Here is a 16,770-nt window from a genome sequence, read left to right on the forward strand (position 1 = left end):
CACAAGGCGGTGAAGGAATCAAGCAGGGAGGGGTAACCTAGGCCCCAGCCAGTTGTTTACACAAAACCAACTTCAAGTACCCCTCCACTGTCCAGCCCAGAAAAAGATAATGGTTAACCATTAGTGTTAATAACAGGTTTCAGAGTAACAGCCGTGTTAGTCTGTATTCGCAAAAAAAAGGAGTACTTGTGGCACCTTAGAGACTAACCAATTTATTTGAGCATGAGCTTTCGTGAGCTACAGCTCACTTCATGAAGTGAGCCGTAGCTCACGAAAGCTCATGCTCAAATAAATTGGTTAGTCTCTAAGGTGCCACAAGTTCTGCATTAGTGTTAATAGAAAGACATCAAGACAAATGGGAATTCCAATCACTCTGAATAACCACGAGTCACCATGCCAAGACAAAAAAAATTATTTTAAAAGAACAGGCTTGAGAGATTTTATATCCAGAAACTGAGGAGCAGCTTCTAAGCAGAGAGCTGTTCCTGATTCCCTGCATGCCCTTTGTTACAGAGGGAAACTGTTCAAAGACAATAGGTAATTTATATTAGAAAAGAGAATTTGTTTAATATGCAAGTGTAAAGCCTGAGGTTGCATCTTTAGGTTTCTTTTCTGTGTAACTTGCATATGCTCTCCCTTATTATTTAATCTTTGAACATGTGATTTTTCTATTAAATGAAACTTGTTTATTTTTACCCCTAGCAGGTCTTCAGTGTGCAAACTACATGAAGTGTGAACGGCAAAATGAACTGATCACTGGGAGCTGTTTTCACACCTTCAGGGGTGACAAACCAGAAGGGAAAATTCCAAGTGTCTGGTAGTTAAGAGCTTGGGGCAGATGGATTTGGGGAGAGTTGGGACTGGAAGGACTGTTGGGGTCAGCATGCAAGGAGTAACTGAGCGGGCGGAAGCCAGGGTGAGACCTTGTACTTGTAGGATGGCTACTGGAGTCAGGGCTGAGTCACAGCAGCACAGCATTAAGGCACCCAAAGTTACAAGGCAGGCGGTGACAGAGCCCCTTACTGGTCTGGGTGATCCCAAAACATCACAGGGTACAAGTGAGCAAAGGCAAATATGGGCCTTGTTAAAAGTCCAGTGGTGCTTTATGAGCTAGGCAAAGGCACACACCACAAAGCTGTGGCAATTCACCTGCACTTCACCAGCACACCTCGCCCTGATATTGCCATCCTGAACAGAGCAGAGAAAGAGTTGGCATCCGCTAGGACTAGTGAACAGCAGAGACTGTCAACCTTTTCTCTTCATTTGGGACCTAGACCAGGTTAGAACAAAATGCCCGTGCAAGCTGACCTAATTATGCCATCAGATACAACAGAAGAACCAAGTTTGTCCCCACCCTATACTATCAAGTAATTTGCAACATATGACAATATGTACATACTTGCAGCTTTAACTTCCTTTCAACTAAGAAAAACTGCATCTTAATTCCAGCTCTGTGGGGTTTGGTTAAGATGCTGTTATTGAGGTCACTCACTGAGTGATGTTCACTGCAAAGGATTCCTTAGTCAGATGCCTGCTATCATTCCAGGTATTTGTGACTATGCAGGATGTTTCAGTTCTACCTACTTTTCACCTCAAGCTGATTTTTATTTTAAGACTCAAAAATTCTTGAATTCATTTGATTCACTCTACAACATGCATTTTATTCTACTGGAGATGTAGTCTTCAGGTCCTGGGCCTGCTGGACCCCAGAATGACGTAGGAGGAGGAATGTCTTCCAGCCACTATGGTGCCAGTTCCTTTATGCATTTACTTGTGGGGGCCAACTTAGCCATCCCTTAACTGGGGACTCTAGCTTTAATTTCTGTCACTTCTACTATGCTTTTTAAACAGAGCAACAGCTCAAGCTAGTTAAGATCTCACTGTTCTGTCTGAATTTAAGACCCATTCCTCTACAGATAAGCCAAATCCTGCTGGTCTTACTCTCACAATTACACCAGCATTAAAGCATAAGGGATTAGGCCCCATGTCAACATGATCCAGCTCCCCCACTGAGCAGGCAAAACCTGCCACTGGACAGGCTCACTGCTGGTTCCTACAGACACCTGTGACAAGCCTTCAGTTTGTAACAATTCGTTGCTACAAACCATGAGAACACTCCTCCTTTGGGACGGGGGAGGAAGGGGAGATAGTGGCTTAAGGGCTCAAGTCACGGTCCCCAAGTTTCCTTCCAGAGGCCAAAAAATGCCAAGAAGGAGCAGTTCTGTCTAGGACATCAAGACTGGGAACACAGGATCTGCAACGGCTCCTGCCGAACTTGTCTACTTCCCTGAAAGCATAGCCCCCTGTCAGTGTGATGGACTGCGCCAACAAGGATCAAAGGGTTACCTACCAGTCAAATCTCCTATAGCCAAGTGACAGGCAGGTTTGTTACAAACTTGACTTGCAGTACTTCACTGTAACATAGGGCTGTGCACAGAGCTACAAAAGGTCTGTGCATGTGACTGCCTCTCCTCCCTGAGAATGAGCTATTTGTTTAGACAACACTGACTGCACATGGAATGTGTACACACCACCACACCAATTTTGGACAGAAAGGGATTACCTGAGGACACTGGTGGGAGAGAAGGGGGAGAAAACAGACTTACCAGCTGCTGAAGCCAAAAAGGAGTACTATGTACTCAGTGTAGTATATAATGACAGCAGGGTGAGAGGCTTCTCCCCCAGTGCTGAGCAAAGGTAACTAGACAGAGGAGGGAACCCAGGCTGGCTGGAGGAGAGGTGAGATCCAGACAAGTCTGGCTGTTCCATAATGAACTCTGCTGACTTAACATGGTTTGGTATGAACTTTTTCATTGGATTGTCCAGTTTAGAAGCCAGAACCAGGTCACAAACCTGCACCTGCTATCCAAATACACAGGCACTTGCACAATCAGAGTCAGCTAATTTCCTTCACATAGCCCCGGTCAACATGCCTAAGGCCCACAAAGAGTGGCTGCTGAAGACAAAGGCACAAGTGGTCAGGATCAGAATTCCCCCTAAGCGGTGCATAATGTTGGCAGGCAACATGCGCATGGAAGGTGCCTGGCACTGCCCTCTTCTGGACTCAGCTGGCAACAGCAGAAACAGCCAATGGAAGTGGGAGCAGCAAAGGAGGCAAGGACTTCTTCAGCCCTCTGCCCCAACAGAGTAAGAGTGTGGGAGGGTGCACGTGTGGAGGACATGGAATGAAAGAGGAGTGACTAGAGTAGCAGATTGAACAGGAAAGAGAACCGAGAGGAGCAGGGAGAGAAACCAGGCTCAAGTTTAAATTGGGGCTCATGCAGTCATTTGTTGCATGCACAGGAAGAGTTAGAATCGAACACTGCTCAGGATCCTGGTTTCAATGATTCTTTCCTGAAAGACAGCAGGGTCTCCTGGACCTGCTCAATCCAAGAGGATTTAGTATTAGTTTTGGAGTTTTTTTAGATCTGCTTTCAGATAAATTTGAAATATCTCCCCCTTCCCTCCACCTCCCAAAGATCACTGGCTTTTGACTGTTCCTGCCAGAAAGTGCTTCTAAATCATCAGCCATGAGGGTAAGAAGGTAAATAATCCAGCACATAAGTGGCTCAAAATACAGTTGAGCCACGAAAACTGAATCATCCCTGTGTCTGTCTGAATCTCACCCTTTCTTATCACATACACACACCCCTTTTGCATATAGCAGGCTAAGAAAACAGTTAATGATTAAGGTGGTTTCAAGAAGCTAATGAACCCTAGTAGCTTAAAAACAACCTTATCAGAGAAAGAAAAATCCCCAACAATAGCACTCCATCACTTCTTCCTGGCACGTTTCTCTCCAACAAATAAAAACCACACAAACACTAACCTGAACATAAGTCAGCCTTGTCATTAGCAATGAAGTGTTGCCTGTTTATGCACTGTGCTAAAAATGGACATAGCCCAGAAGGTGACTTGAAAAGGGGAGATAGTTTATGTGACCAGAAAAGGAGTACTTGTGGCAAGTACTCCTTTTCTTTTTGCGGATACAGACCAACACAGCTGCTACTCTGAAACCTGTCTTTATGTGAACAGTAGGTGAAAGGGAATCATTGGCACAACAAAAGGAAAAAGCAGGCTTAAAGGGACGATTGAATACATTTCATGGAAGCCACTCCTCAAGCCACTTCAGTTCATACAGAGGCAAAAATGGAAGAGGTAGGCTAGCTCTTCTCAATGACAGAAATAACCCTGTGCTCTTATACACAGCTTTTCATCTCTAGATCTCAAAGCAGGTCATGAAGATTGTGAGCATCTTCACCCTTGTTTCATAGATGGGAAAATGCAGAGAAAAGTCTGGGGGCAGAGACAGGAAGACAACATGGAGTCCAGACTCCCAGCCTTGTACTCCAACCATGAGACCACACAACTCCCCCAGAAGTTGACTGCTAAGCTTCTCTCTATGCAAGCCATGTGAGTACATGTTCCCAAGAATTCTAAAACCACCATTCCAACCCCAGAATTAGCCCAGCCGCCTCCAAATTTAAGTTGGTCTCAGCTGCATAACTGTTCTCATCCTAAACGATCACAGCTGATTTTTTCCTTACAATTAGATTGATTTAAAAATGGATAACAGATTGTTCCCTCAGAGCAAGTCACTGCACAGGGAGTTTTGGTTTTTTTCTTTTTGAGGACTATCTGCTTTGCATCAGCTTTGGGACATGGGGACACAGCCTAGAACTTAGCTATGTTGTCACTCCCTCCATTTGAAGGAAGAGAGCATTTCCAGAGACAAAGGTCAGTTCACCACTGACTCTACCTGAGAAAGGCTGACTGCTAGCCTTTTACGCAGAGAGCCACAAGCAGCTCTTTGTTTGCCCAACACCTAGCACAATGAAGGCACCACTGTAATATTAAGCCATTAATAAAGGTAAAATTGACCTTGAAGCCAAGGTCTCCTTTGCCAGCAATGGAGAGTATTTTGTCTGGAGGCAGCGTTTCAGTTTTTTTTATTCCTGAAAACTTTGTTCCAACACCTATGCCAACCTTGTGCTTTAAATACACATTCTAAATAATACACACAGTGTGCAGCGATAGTGAGACTGCTGCGAAGGTCAGTGGTGACCCAAGGGGCTATTTTTAATTTGCTAGCTTGACAAAGACAGTGAAACTCATCCATGCTCCATACTGGAAATAACAATGTTATTCCCTTTTTAGAAGAGCCAAGATTTTATTTATAAAGTGGTTCCCTTAAAGTTGAAGGAATTGCAGCATTAAAGCCTGGAGAACCTCACTGTCTACTCCTATAACTAGGGTTTCAGCAGTGGAGAGCATCAGTATGTGTCCTGGGCATCAGGAGGCAGATAGTGCCTTTATCAGCACAAGTTCATGGTTCGAGGGAAAAAGTGACTCCTTTGCCGAGTCCCCAGGCCCTACACATCCTAACCTACAACACACACACACGGAAAGAAGGGGGTTGAGGAGAATGTGTGTGATGGAACAGGGGCTCAGAAACCAAGAACAGAGAAGGGTGTGAAAAAAAATGGAGTACAGCTCTGCTGAAGAGGTTAGCACAACTGCTAAATCAGCGATTCTCAACCTGCAGACTGTGGGCCGCTTGCAGCCCAATCAGCACAGAGTTGCAGCCCATGGGACATCCTCGGGGCCACACAGGTATTACTGAATGAGGCCCCCAATGGCAAATAGGTTGAGAAACACTGTGCTAAATTAATCAGAATGGGGGCAGAGATCATGTGTGACCCAAACACGTGGATAAATGAACAGGATTACTAGTGGTAGGAACACAGCAAGATATGAACATAAAAAAGGAAACAAACTGGCTGGTGGCAAGATCTTTAGCCCAAGCAGTACCGGTCTCTGACCTGGAACACGAGAAAACAGGCATGGAGACATGTTAGAGTCACTTTTCTGATCATTAATCATTTATATTATAGTTGTGCCTAGAGGCACAACCTGGATTGAGGTCCCATTTCACTACGCACTGTCAACACCAGGGGAGATAATCAATGCCTTGAAGGTAAGACAGACAGGACAAGAGGAGAAAGAGGAACAGAAAGGTGAAATGATTTCCTGAAAGTCTCACAGCAGATCTATGGAAGAGCCAAGGGTAAAACCCAGATCTTCGATGCCTGGTCCAAATGCCCTAGTCACTAAGGGTACGTCTTCACTACCCACCGGATCAGCAGGTAGTGATCGATCTATCGCATCTCATCTAGATGCGATAAAATCGATCCCGAATCAACACCTGTACTCCAGCTCGGCAGGAGGAGTAAGCTGAGTCGACGGGGGAGCCATCACGGTCAACTCGCCGCCATGAGGACAGCCAGGTAAGTCGAACTAAGATACTTACACAATTTCAGGTCGCATATCTTAGTTTGAACCCACCCCCCCGCACGTGTAGCCCAGGCCTAAGTATCACCACCTTATTCAATCACTGCATTTTCCATCAAGGCCAGCTTAAGACACTCTTACAACTATCAGTACTTGGCTCAAACTACAGAGCAGGCTATGGACAGTGCATTTAGAATTTACAAGTAATATTAGAGTTTTTCAAAAAAATCTCAACTGTAGTTTCTGCATGTTGCAGAAAAGTATCAATTTCTCTTTAAAAAAATCCCTTCCCCTTCTCACTTTAAGGAACAGATTCAAAGCTCATTATCTCCAGCAAGTTTCATAATTCTGCAATGTCTGTATTTTCACTTTGGCAAGCGCACAGCTAGCAGGTGCCTGGCAAGGAGAAAAATATAAACAAACAGCAGTGCAATCCTTCCTCAGTTAAAGCTGGAGATAGTCTCCATCTCGCAGCAGATACAAGCAGCTTGACGGACAAGGTGATGAGTGCTGCAAGCAAAAGCCTTCAAGGATTCTGCAAGCCAAGCCAAGTTTGTTCACATATATTCCAGATAGTGCCTGTGTGCAACGTAGGTCAGAGCAACCAAAAACTAACCCTTGCAGACAACTGTTGCTTTCACAGATCAAGGACTCTCAGGACTTTGCACGAGGCTTTAGTTTTTGATTTTTGGTGGTGTTTGTTTTTTTTAAAAAACCTTTATATAGAGAGAGGAAAGCAGGAGAGGATGCAATGAGAGATTTACAGATGAGCACAGATGGAAAGTGACCACCATACCATGGAGAAATTTGCTATAGACTGTCCATTCTGTCTCCAAGAGATTGGCCCATCTTCACATTGTAGCATCAGCTGACTGGACAGGGATTCAATCTTCAGCACTCATCAACATCCTTGTAGGTCCAACAAGCATAGCAATATTTGGGGATATTAAAATGAAAAAAAAAAATCACAGAGCCCTCACAGATTTAAATATGCGCTTCAAAGCAAAGCCTCTGAACTAGGAGCGCTTTGGCTTAGTTTCCTGTACTTATTCTACCAGTTATGGAGCTTAAGAGGAAACCAGCACAGAGAGGGTTAAGTAGGAGATCAGAATATATTGAGTATGCCTGGCAGAGCAGCAGGTGCCTCCTAGCAGGAGAGAAAGAGATTTATACTGGGAAAGAAGCATTTACAGCATCATACTGATCCCACTACAGTCAATCACAGTAAGAACAATATAGTAGCGAGAGGTTGCCCATTGTACCCAACACACTGATAGCATAGCAGATGAATTCAGTAGTATTGGAGTGGAGGATAAATCCAGGCCTTTGTAACAGCATGGCATTGTGTGCCATATCGATGTGTCTATATGCAGTCTCTCCTGCTATAAGAGATACGTTTTCCTCCACACCAATTCATACAAGCTTCAGAAGCTTATGCTGATTTTCCAGAAACAAGGAGTTACTAAGAGTCTCAGATACAAGAGAATCTTGTCATGAAGGACAAAGCCTAGACTGAACCACCTGAAAAAGGGATTAAAGTCACTACCCCCATCCTTCCCTCACACACACACCCCAAACCAGACCAACAGGTGCTGAAGGCCCCAGCAGCTAGGCTATGTGAAGCATTTAGTACACTTTGTACTTGATTCAGCCCTGTGATATGCTGGTACAAGGCCCAAAGACAAAGGAGTTCATGATACCTTCTCTATCTCATGGCTTGCAACCAGGTAACGGAACCAAAGATTAGTGGCACTTGCCAGAGAGGTTATGGATAGGGTACATGCAGATTAATGTGCAGCTCCTAGGCAGTCTACATCAGTGATGTTTCTGTGGAGACCAAGTTGAAATGGCAACATCTGAAAGATTTAAGAAGTGATCAAGTCTGTTTAAAAGCCAAAGTAAACACACTTGAATGCATCACAAGAAATGGTCAGGGCTGAGTGGGCAAGTATTTGGTCTGTTTCTTAGATGTGGCTTTGGGCAAATGCTACTGCAGAAACTCCTCGTGTCTGTGCTTACAAGCCCTCCTCACCCCCATCATCGTGGTATCTGAACACTCTTCAAAAGAAGGCATCCATGTAGCATATGATCAGCATCAACAACACTGGAATCAAGCACTAGCTGGAAAGGATGCAGGGTCTGAAATGATGCCATGTTTATTGTGGCTGCAGTTGTGCAAGATCCAAGTAATGCTATTGCTCTGTGTGCACCGTAATCAAAAGTGTCTCTTGCCGCACCTCCATGTTATCAATTTCACAACCCCACAAGTGGGCAGAGAAAGCAATCTGCCTCTCAACCTAAGTAACAGGCTCTGGAAGGAGAAGCAGAAGCAGCAGCCTAACCAAAAAAAAAAAAAAAAAGGAGGAGGAGGGAGGGCAAAAAATAGTCTAACAAGAGTGAAATATGACAAGGGAGTCAATCCTCTGAACCTGGACTCTACTTGTGACTAACTTCATGGGCTGCTTGAGAGGGAGATCAGGAAAACTTTGGAGACAGAGTGGAGTTCCATGTTGTCTCAAAGCTTAGGAAGGGAGAGACTATAATAGAAGAATATCAGAGGTCTCCTAGCAAGGCACATGGCAGAATTGGAATCTATCCCCACACAGTGACAATCCTGGCCATCCTCATGGGGAGTTTCAAAGCACCTGCACCTCAAATTAGACTGAGCAAGGGAAGTTAAACAATGGACCCAGAATAAAAGGGCTTGCAAGCCCTGTCCTCATCTCCCCCCACCATCTCTTTCTGACAGTCTGCACCCAATCCACCTTTGGGTCAGGTAACGATCAGATATTGTGGGAGCGAGCTTACGATATGGCCCCAGGGGTGACCCGCTGCACAAAGCCTGCAATGGTTAAAAGCATTTCCCATATCTAACTTACTCTGTAACCTTCGCCTCAGTGACAGATGGTTAGCAAGACACCAAGGTAAGGCAAACAAAAGAGCTATTTATGGCAAAATAAGAACATGACATTTCTCTTATATTTTTAATGTTAAAGTGGAAGAACTGATAGAGAAGTCCAAAGAAAGTTTTGTTACCATGAATCTCTGATCTCCTTTAAACTCCTTAAACAAGCCACAACAACAGATATAAGGAGTATGAATTTGTTTAACTGCTTAGAGGCCATGAGGCTGCTGTATTAGTTTGTAGATCCCCTGTACAAAATAATTCCTTCTAGAGCCATGCAAAATCCAGCAAGGATGTGGGTGGTTTCCATGTGACAGCCTGCAGCCAACTGCCCTTGATAAGAAATCTACCTTATTGAAACTGCCAGTGCCACAACAACATAAATCAAACCTGGTTGTGGAAGCCTTCCCCTCTTCACCCTCACCTCCCTGCCCCCATGTGATCACATGTTTACTTTCCAATTCTATCACTTTAAGAGGCAGACAGTGCTGAGGTTGGGAATGAAGAGATTCAGCTCCATGAGACTGTTTAAGACACATGGAGGATCCATATAAGCAAGCCTTCAGAAGGGCTGTGGGGAGGCACTGAGTTCTGAGTCTAATAATCTTTGATACCATCCTCTCTCCAGACCTGCACATCTAGAAGATTTGGAAATGGCTTCATCTTTCTCTGGTACACCTTTAAATACCTGGCCTCATCATTGCCCATAAAACTAGCATGCACTCTGGTCCTCATTTCCAATTTTTACTGAAACCCTATCTCTGACTTCCCACACTAACTTTTCCCCACTCAGTTCAAAAATATTACTGCTAACCTCATCCTGGCCTGTTCTGACCAGGTTATTGCTTCTTTCAATCCCTGCCCTGGTTCCCTCTTCACCACAGGAACAAATACAAGCTTCTTGTTTGCCATCTTCAAGAACCTTTACAGCTTAGTCCCCATCTACTCATTTGCTCTCAGTTTCTTACTGCATCACTTTTCCTGTCCCCCTCCCCAGATCAAATTCTCAGTCAGCAATAGCAGCCTCCTTGTACCACCCCTCTGCTTCCGACAAGTGCCTTGGTGCAAAGAATGCACCCTCCCCAAATTAATCCATAACACCACTATCCTGTCCTCCAAATCCCTCAAGATCCACCATTGCCACAATGCCCACTGAAAGCTACCACCTCGTCAATAGGGATATCCAATATTTAACTGAACTGAATCCATATAGGACTAGCTACAGTGCAAAGCTACATAACTATGATCTGTAATCATGAACCTCTTCCCTGTTTCTTCCACTATTGCACTCACTTGCTGCATCTTGTCTTCCAGATTGTAAACTCTTAACAGTAAGGAATATCTTTTACTCTGTTCACACGGTACCTACCACAATGGGATCCCTGATCTGACTGGAGCCTCTGAGCACGGCTGTAATGCTAAGTGTATTAAATAAATCTGAGATGAAGAAGCTCCTGAGGTGATTAAGAAAATAAAGAGGTGTTTGGAGTGGCTTCCCAGAATGGGCCATCTCACTGCTGGGTGGGATGGTGCTGCCCTATGCCAGCATATGAGTTTTATATAGGAGGTCAATGATAGCTAACAAAGGGAACCTCACGCACACACACGGATCAGGCGTCATTTTCTTAGTTATGTCCCCCATCCATCCATCCTTCCCTCCCTATCACATGAAATGGAACTTGCAAGTAAACCAATGTCCAGTTCATTCCCGTCCCCCGCTCAATTAAAAAAAAAAAAAAAAAAACTATAGATATGACTTCCCTATTGATATGACATGCAACTGCCCAAGCATCTTAGATCTAAGCAGACTCATTTCCTTCTAGGAATACTGAGCCTCCAGTTACAAAAGCCAGGATTTCAAGGATGGTGGTCGGAACCAAAGGGCAAGAGCCAGAAAGATGCTCAGCTCCAACACTGGCTACACCATCAACTCTGTTAACTTGAGTGGTACCAAGACACCCATTGTGTCAAGTCACATATAACAGCAGGGATATTGGGCGGCAGGCAGGAACTTCATGGAAAGTGATGCTGCATCTGATCCAAGCTTTTGTGGATAGGAAACCCAACAAGAATATCTATCTAGCCACAAGCCCTGAGTAAGCTGCTTTTTTCCAAAGAAGGAAAAAATATGTTCATATCTTCTGCACCTCAGTACTATGGATTGCACTAGCTGTTCCCTACCATCACGTGAGGCAGCAACTCTCCCAGCTAGATTACAGGTGCAGAAAAGCAGTAAACATGTTAATTCAGACCAATGCCAGTGGGCAAAGGAGACATACCCAGAAACAGCATCCCTTTTCTTAAATTTGGGGATGAGACAAGGAAGACAGGAGGAAATGCAAAGTCTGGTATAAACTTGCTTGTATGGCACATAGCCCTTTCTTTGTGCATGTCTATAGAACAGTCAAGAGAAAGATACTGAAAGAAGTGAAATGCCAATTTAGTGTCTGAATAAATTATTTTCCCATGTTTTTTTATAGCAGTCAACACCTGAATATCAAACAGATAGAATATTGCTGAAGGTCAAGCAAGTCTTTATTACTTCAACCACTAACACCACATGGTTTCAGACATTAAGGCCTGGTCTACTCTCCATTTTTGTACTGGTGTAAGTATTTCAGTCAGGGGTGTGTTTTTTTAACCTGAATAGTTATATCAGAAGAGCTTACTCCCCTTTCCTTATGGAATAAGCTATATCAGTTGAAGCGCCTTTACACCCATCTAGCTGTGTCCACACAAGGTAAGTTGGCAAAGCGGTACAACTTGTGTTTAGACAAACCTTATGGAGGTTAAAAAGAAATTAACTCAACCAAAAGAAACTGGGGGAAAAAAAAACTCCACTCCTCACATACTGCATAAGAGTCACGGCCTTTACAGACCTCATGATTTTATTTTTCTACACAGTAGAGAACGCCTAAAAAGAGAAAGCAAATAGGTTTTCTGTTCAAAACAAGCACACCAGAGAGCTCACCATTGCGTTCTTCAGGTCTAAGGCTCTTCTTTGCAACTTCTGCCAAGGCCCCAATGCCAAGACCAAAAGCTAGTCCTTTAAAACAAGAGGAAAAAACAAACAAGTCAGTGGTTAATGAGCACAAAAATGCCATCTGTATATGCTTAAGCCATTTGATACATTCAGAGGATACTGAGAGGGAGCTCTTTTGTAATCAGCCCCGACTGCATGGACTGCAGAAATATTAGCTTTCCCTACAGATAGGGGAGACAAGACTTTAGCATTTATAAATGTACAAAAGTAACTTGATTACAAGAGTCTGGCTTTTATGACAATATAAGCTAACAATTACCCACCCTTCTCCTAGGTCTCTTCCTTCACTCTGTCATGTCAGGGCTATATTATTATAGACTTAAGAGTTCTAAAATACTCAGCTCACAAGCATGCTGCAGAAGAGTGAAGCAGTAGGGTTCCACACTCCAGTTGTAGCTAGGCTTTAAAACATCACCCTGGAGGAAGGCTATTTGAGAAGGTAGATTACAATACTGCTTTTGATAACAGTTCACATGCGTCAAGGAAATTGCAGATGTTCAGACGCAAAGGTTCCTAGCGAAGTTTCAATAGTAAAGGCAGAGGCTTAAGCCAAATCTACACAACAAGACAACCAATCACACTCAAACAGGTAGCAACATTGTTGGGTCTAAATGCCAATTGTGTCCAAGCCATCAACATGGTTTAACAAGGTCTGGCCTATGTTATGTAGGACAGTGGTTTTCAAACTGCGGGTTTTCAAACACAGGGGTCTTCGTGCTGCCCCCACCCCGAGCATTGGCTCCTGGCCAATGGGAGCTGCGGAGGTGGTGGCTGCAGGATAGAGCAGTGCAGAGCCGCTTTGGTACCTCTGCCTAGGAGCCGGACCTGCTGCTGGCTGTTTCTGGGGCACAGCGCAGTCTGCGATGCCAGGACAGGCAGGAAGCCTGCCTTAGCATCCCCTCTGTGTCACTGACTGGAAACCGCCCGAGATAAGCCTGCACCCCAACCCCCTGCCCCAGCCCTGACCACCCCCATACCCAGAGCCCCCTTCTGCACCCAAACCCCTCATCCCCATCCCAGAGCCTGCACCCCCAGCCCAGAGCTCCCCCCACACCCCAACCCCCTGCCCAAGCCCTGAGCCCCTCCCACACCCCAAACCCCTCATCCCCAGCTCTGCTGGGTCACAGGCATCAATAATTTTCTTCAACTGGGTCGCCAGAAAAAAAGTTTGAAAACCACTGATGTTGGAGGTCATGCTAAGATGTTCAGAGCAGTCCCTTCTGGGCCTTGGAATCTATGAATGCCACCTGCACTGTAATTGTCTCCTCAAGAGCTTGTGCAGCACTTAAATCAGTGCTCCCCCCCATAAGCTAAGTGGGACTTCAAGAGCTATGGTGATAACCGCACACTACCTTTGCTAGGGGTATAGGCTGGCTTCCTTCCTTCATTCTTTCAGATTGTAACATTTATTTTGCTGCGTAAATCGGGACCCCAATGGTATTAAGTTAACCAAGCCAGCCAGCCCTACATCCCAGCTCTGCAAATCAGAATATCCCAGAATGCACTGCCCCACATACTGCTAGCAGATGTTCCATACGCATGTCCTCCAAGGACTCTAGCCCCTGCTGAGCACCATGGGATAGTTTCCCATAATGCACTGATACAAAACAGCCAGACAACATATGTAGACACACAAGGACAACTAATACGGTTGTGCTGGGAGAAGGAGGGTACTTGTGTATCAAAAATAAAAAAGTTCTGTGGCACCAGTTTAACAAACATGGGCACAAACCAGCTGACACTCTTGGCATAAGGGGTCTCTCTCCTTCCTCCCAATTAATTCTAATTCCCTGCAAGATTTTAAACTGATATCATATGTACTCTCCACTTGGAACATAGCTCCACCTTTATCTCACACATTAACCTCTCCACAACCTAAATACCAGTCCAAGTTTAGGCATCGCCACAAGCAGCTCCAGTGACATTACAGTGGCTTATTACTAAACATTAACCAGCAGTGACTATTTTTCTTTGACTGATTTCATTTCTGTTTACATATTTTATTCTGATAAGGCAGTTCACTTTCAAACTGAACTTTCAACCTCCTGTAATGAGATTTGATAATATATGAAGCACGTAAGTTAAATAATAAAACTCTGCACTTAATAGCATCTTTTAGAGGATCTCAACATGTTTTTAAAAAGGTAAGCATTTTGAAGCTATAAACAGTAATAAACTTCTCAGATAATTAGTTACAGGACAATAACCTTCCTCATGCTGAATAACTGTGTAGCCATAAAGCCTCAGCAGCTGATAGCAGGGAATAAAACCAAGGCTGTTTTGCTCCCACAACCAAACATACCTGACCAGGCACAACTTGACAATAAAGGTTAGAGCCTAAGTTCCCTGTAAGCTGCATGGCAGCGCAGCAGCCTATTTAGTACTGCGGAGGCGCTCAGGAAACCCGCCTGGCCAGGATCTGCCACAGCGGGGGGAGGGGCACCCCTCTTGCTCCCCCTCCCCAGCCCTGGCCCAGACTGGCCGCAGCTGAGGGAGAGGTGGGCTCCAGCCCTGAAGCTGCTGCAGCAGGGAGAGGTGCCTCTCCCCCGCAGTTTAGGTGCTGCTGTGGGGAGAGCTAGTGGGAGTCCTCTCTCCCTGCTGGAGCACCCTCCTGCACCCCAAACTCCTCATCCCTGGCCTCACCCCAGAACCCGCACCCCCAGCCCGGAGCCCCTTTCCATAATCCAAACCCCTTGCGCCCCCCCCCAGGAATTTTATTATGTGCACCAATATGGAAGTGATGTGTCACATTTTTGCACCAATATGACACATCACTTCCATACTGGTGCACATAAAATTTATTCCATATATGTGTGGGAAAAATTAGAGGGAACACTATTAGAGCCACTGAAGGACATCATGAAGACACTCAAACATGTCAGACTCCATCCACTAGAGTGCAGACACTAGCGATGGGCAGAAAACAAGAATTCTATTTCATGAAAAATACTGGTTTCAGAATTTGTTTTCATTCCATACTGGAACAAGATGGAGACCTTTCAAAGTTTTTCCACAAGAGAAACCACAAACAAAAGACACCTCTGAATCAGATAGAGCATGGACTCAAACCTGGGTCTCCCAACTACAGATGGAGGAATTTTTCTAGGAAAGGTTTTTTAAAAATCAGAAAACGCCAATTCATTGGGAAGGTTTCTGAGGTCCAAGACAAGAGGGAGTTATCGGCTATGGCCTCCTTCCCAACATGGACCTGAGAAACTTTCTTGATGAATCAGCATTTTCTGATTATAAAACCTTTCCTTGAAAAATTCCTCCTTCTCTAGGTGATACACCTAAAATAGCAAGCACTATATTACAGAACAGTACCAAGCAAAATGAATCAGACAGGAAGATTTAAAGAGAGCAAAGAGTCCTTACCAAAAGGCAATTTTCTAGGTTGTGAATGAGTGCTGATGTCAAGCTCCAAGATACAGCTCATTCAGCACCAGATCTGTTGGTAACACTCCCATTAAGAGCTCTGTTTTATTGTTACTGCAATTCTGAACTAGTTTGGCTCTAACTTGTCTCTACAGTATCCCACTCAAATGAAAGACTAGGGACCAGGTTCTATCTCAGTTACCAGTGTTAATCAGGAGCAATTTAGCACACTAAGTATTTTTTGCTTTACAATAGTACAACTGAGATCAGAATCTGGCCTAGTGCTCTTCACCCCACACCCTAAAGAGTTTCTAATCCAAATTTTAAAAAGTACAACACAACAATTCACCCTGCGAAAAGGCTGCAAGGATTTACACTGTATAGAGCAAGGGATTAAAAAAAGAAAAGGAGTACTTGTGGCACCTTAGAGACTAACCAATTTAGTCTCTAAGGTGCCACAAGTACTCCTTTTCTTTTTGCAAATACAGACTAACACGGCTGTTACTCTGAAACCAGGGATTAAAAAGGAGTTTATTAAAGATAGCTCTTCTTAAATTGGAACATTCTGTGGGATTTTCTAACAGAAAACAACTAACAAGTGTCAGACAACAACTGCTCAAAACAGGAGAAGGAAAAAACAAAACACACAGGCTTAGGCAAGCTTAAGCCTTAGCTGTTCTTTCCAGCCTCTCCAGCCCCTAAAGACTTAAAAGCTATAAAAGCATTACTGTGGTGGTCTGAGCCTGACTGAGTTATTGTCCTATGAACATTATACTGAAATTCAGTGCAAAAACCCCACAGCAGGTCTGCTGATAAAATGAACTATTTGGAAATGTAACAGGGAATAAGACAATATACAAAACTGGTCTAAACACAGTGGGGGAGGGAAGAAAGTGCCCCTGGAGTGGGTGGGATCCTGCTGCTTTGATTGTTGCTATACAGCAACAAAGTCTGCAAAGTCAGTAACTGACTGTACTGCAAACCCACTCCATTCATCAAGAAAGCAAACAAGCCACGCAACAACCTAGTAAAAATATTTTAAATAACTTGAAGACTCTTATTCCCATGAAAGGCACATCAGGCAGTCCACTCCTCAAGACCTGGTGCCTTTCACTGGTCCTTGAGGCTTACACCATTTTTTTTTTAAATCTTGAGT

General features: G+C 44.3%; 1 protein-coding gene and 1 long non-coding RNA gene across 5 annotated transcripts in view; both read right to left on the minus strand.

Annotated features, from left to right (window-relative positions):
* Positions 1 to 16,770, minus strand: part of COQ8A (coenzyme Q8A) — an 88,950-nt gene that overhangs the window by 21,952 nt on the left and 50,228 nt on the right. For all 4 annotated transcript variants that reach the window (XM_037895611.2, XM_037895610.2, XM_043543553.1 and 1 more), the window contains exon 5: positions 12,168 to 12,242. In XM_037895611.2, coding sequence (XP_037751539.1) covers positions 12,168 to 12,242 — 75 coding nt within the window. The remainder of the gene's footprint in view (positions 1 to 12,167; positions 12,243 to 16,770) is intronic.
* LOC119565833 lies at positions 7,087 to 8,124 on the minus strand. The gene is made up of 2 exons (XR_005224834.2): positions 7,992 to 8,124; positions 7,087 to 7,200 (listed from the first exon to the last, which is right to left on the minus strand). It is a non-coding gene; the product is annotated as an uncharacterized LOC119565833 (long non-coding RNA).

This window comes from Chelonia mydas, chromosome 3, assembly GCF_015237465.2.
Source record: "Chelonia mydas isolate rCheMyd1 chromosome 3, rCheMyd1.pri.v2, whole genome shotgun sequence".
NCBI classification, from domain to species: Eukaryota; Metazoa; Chordata; order Testudines; family Cheloniidae; genus Chelonia; species Chelonia mydas.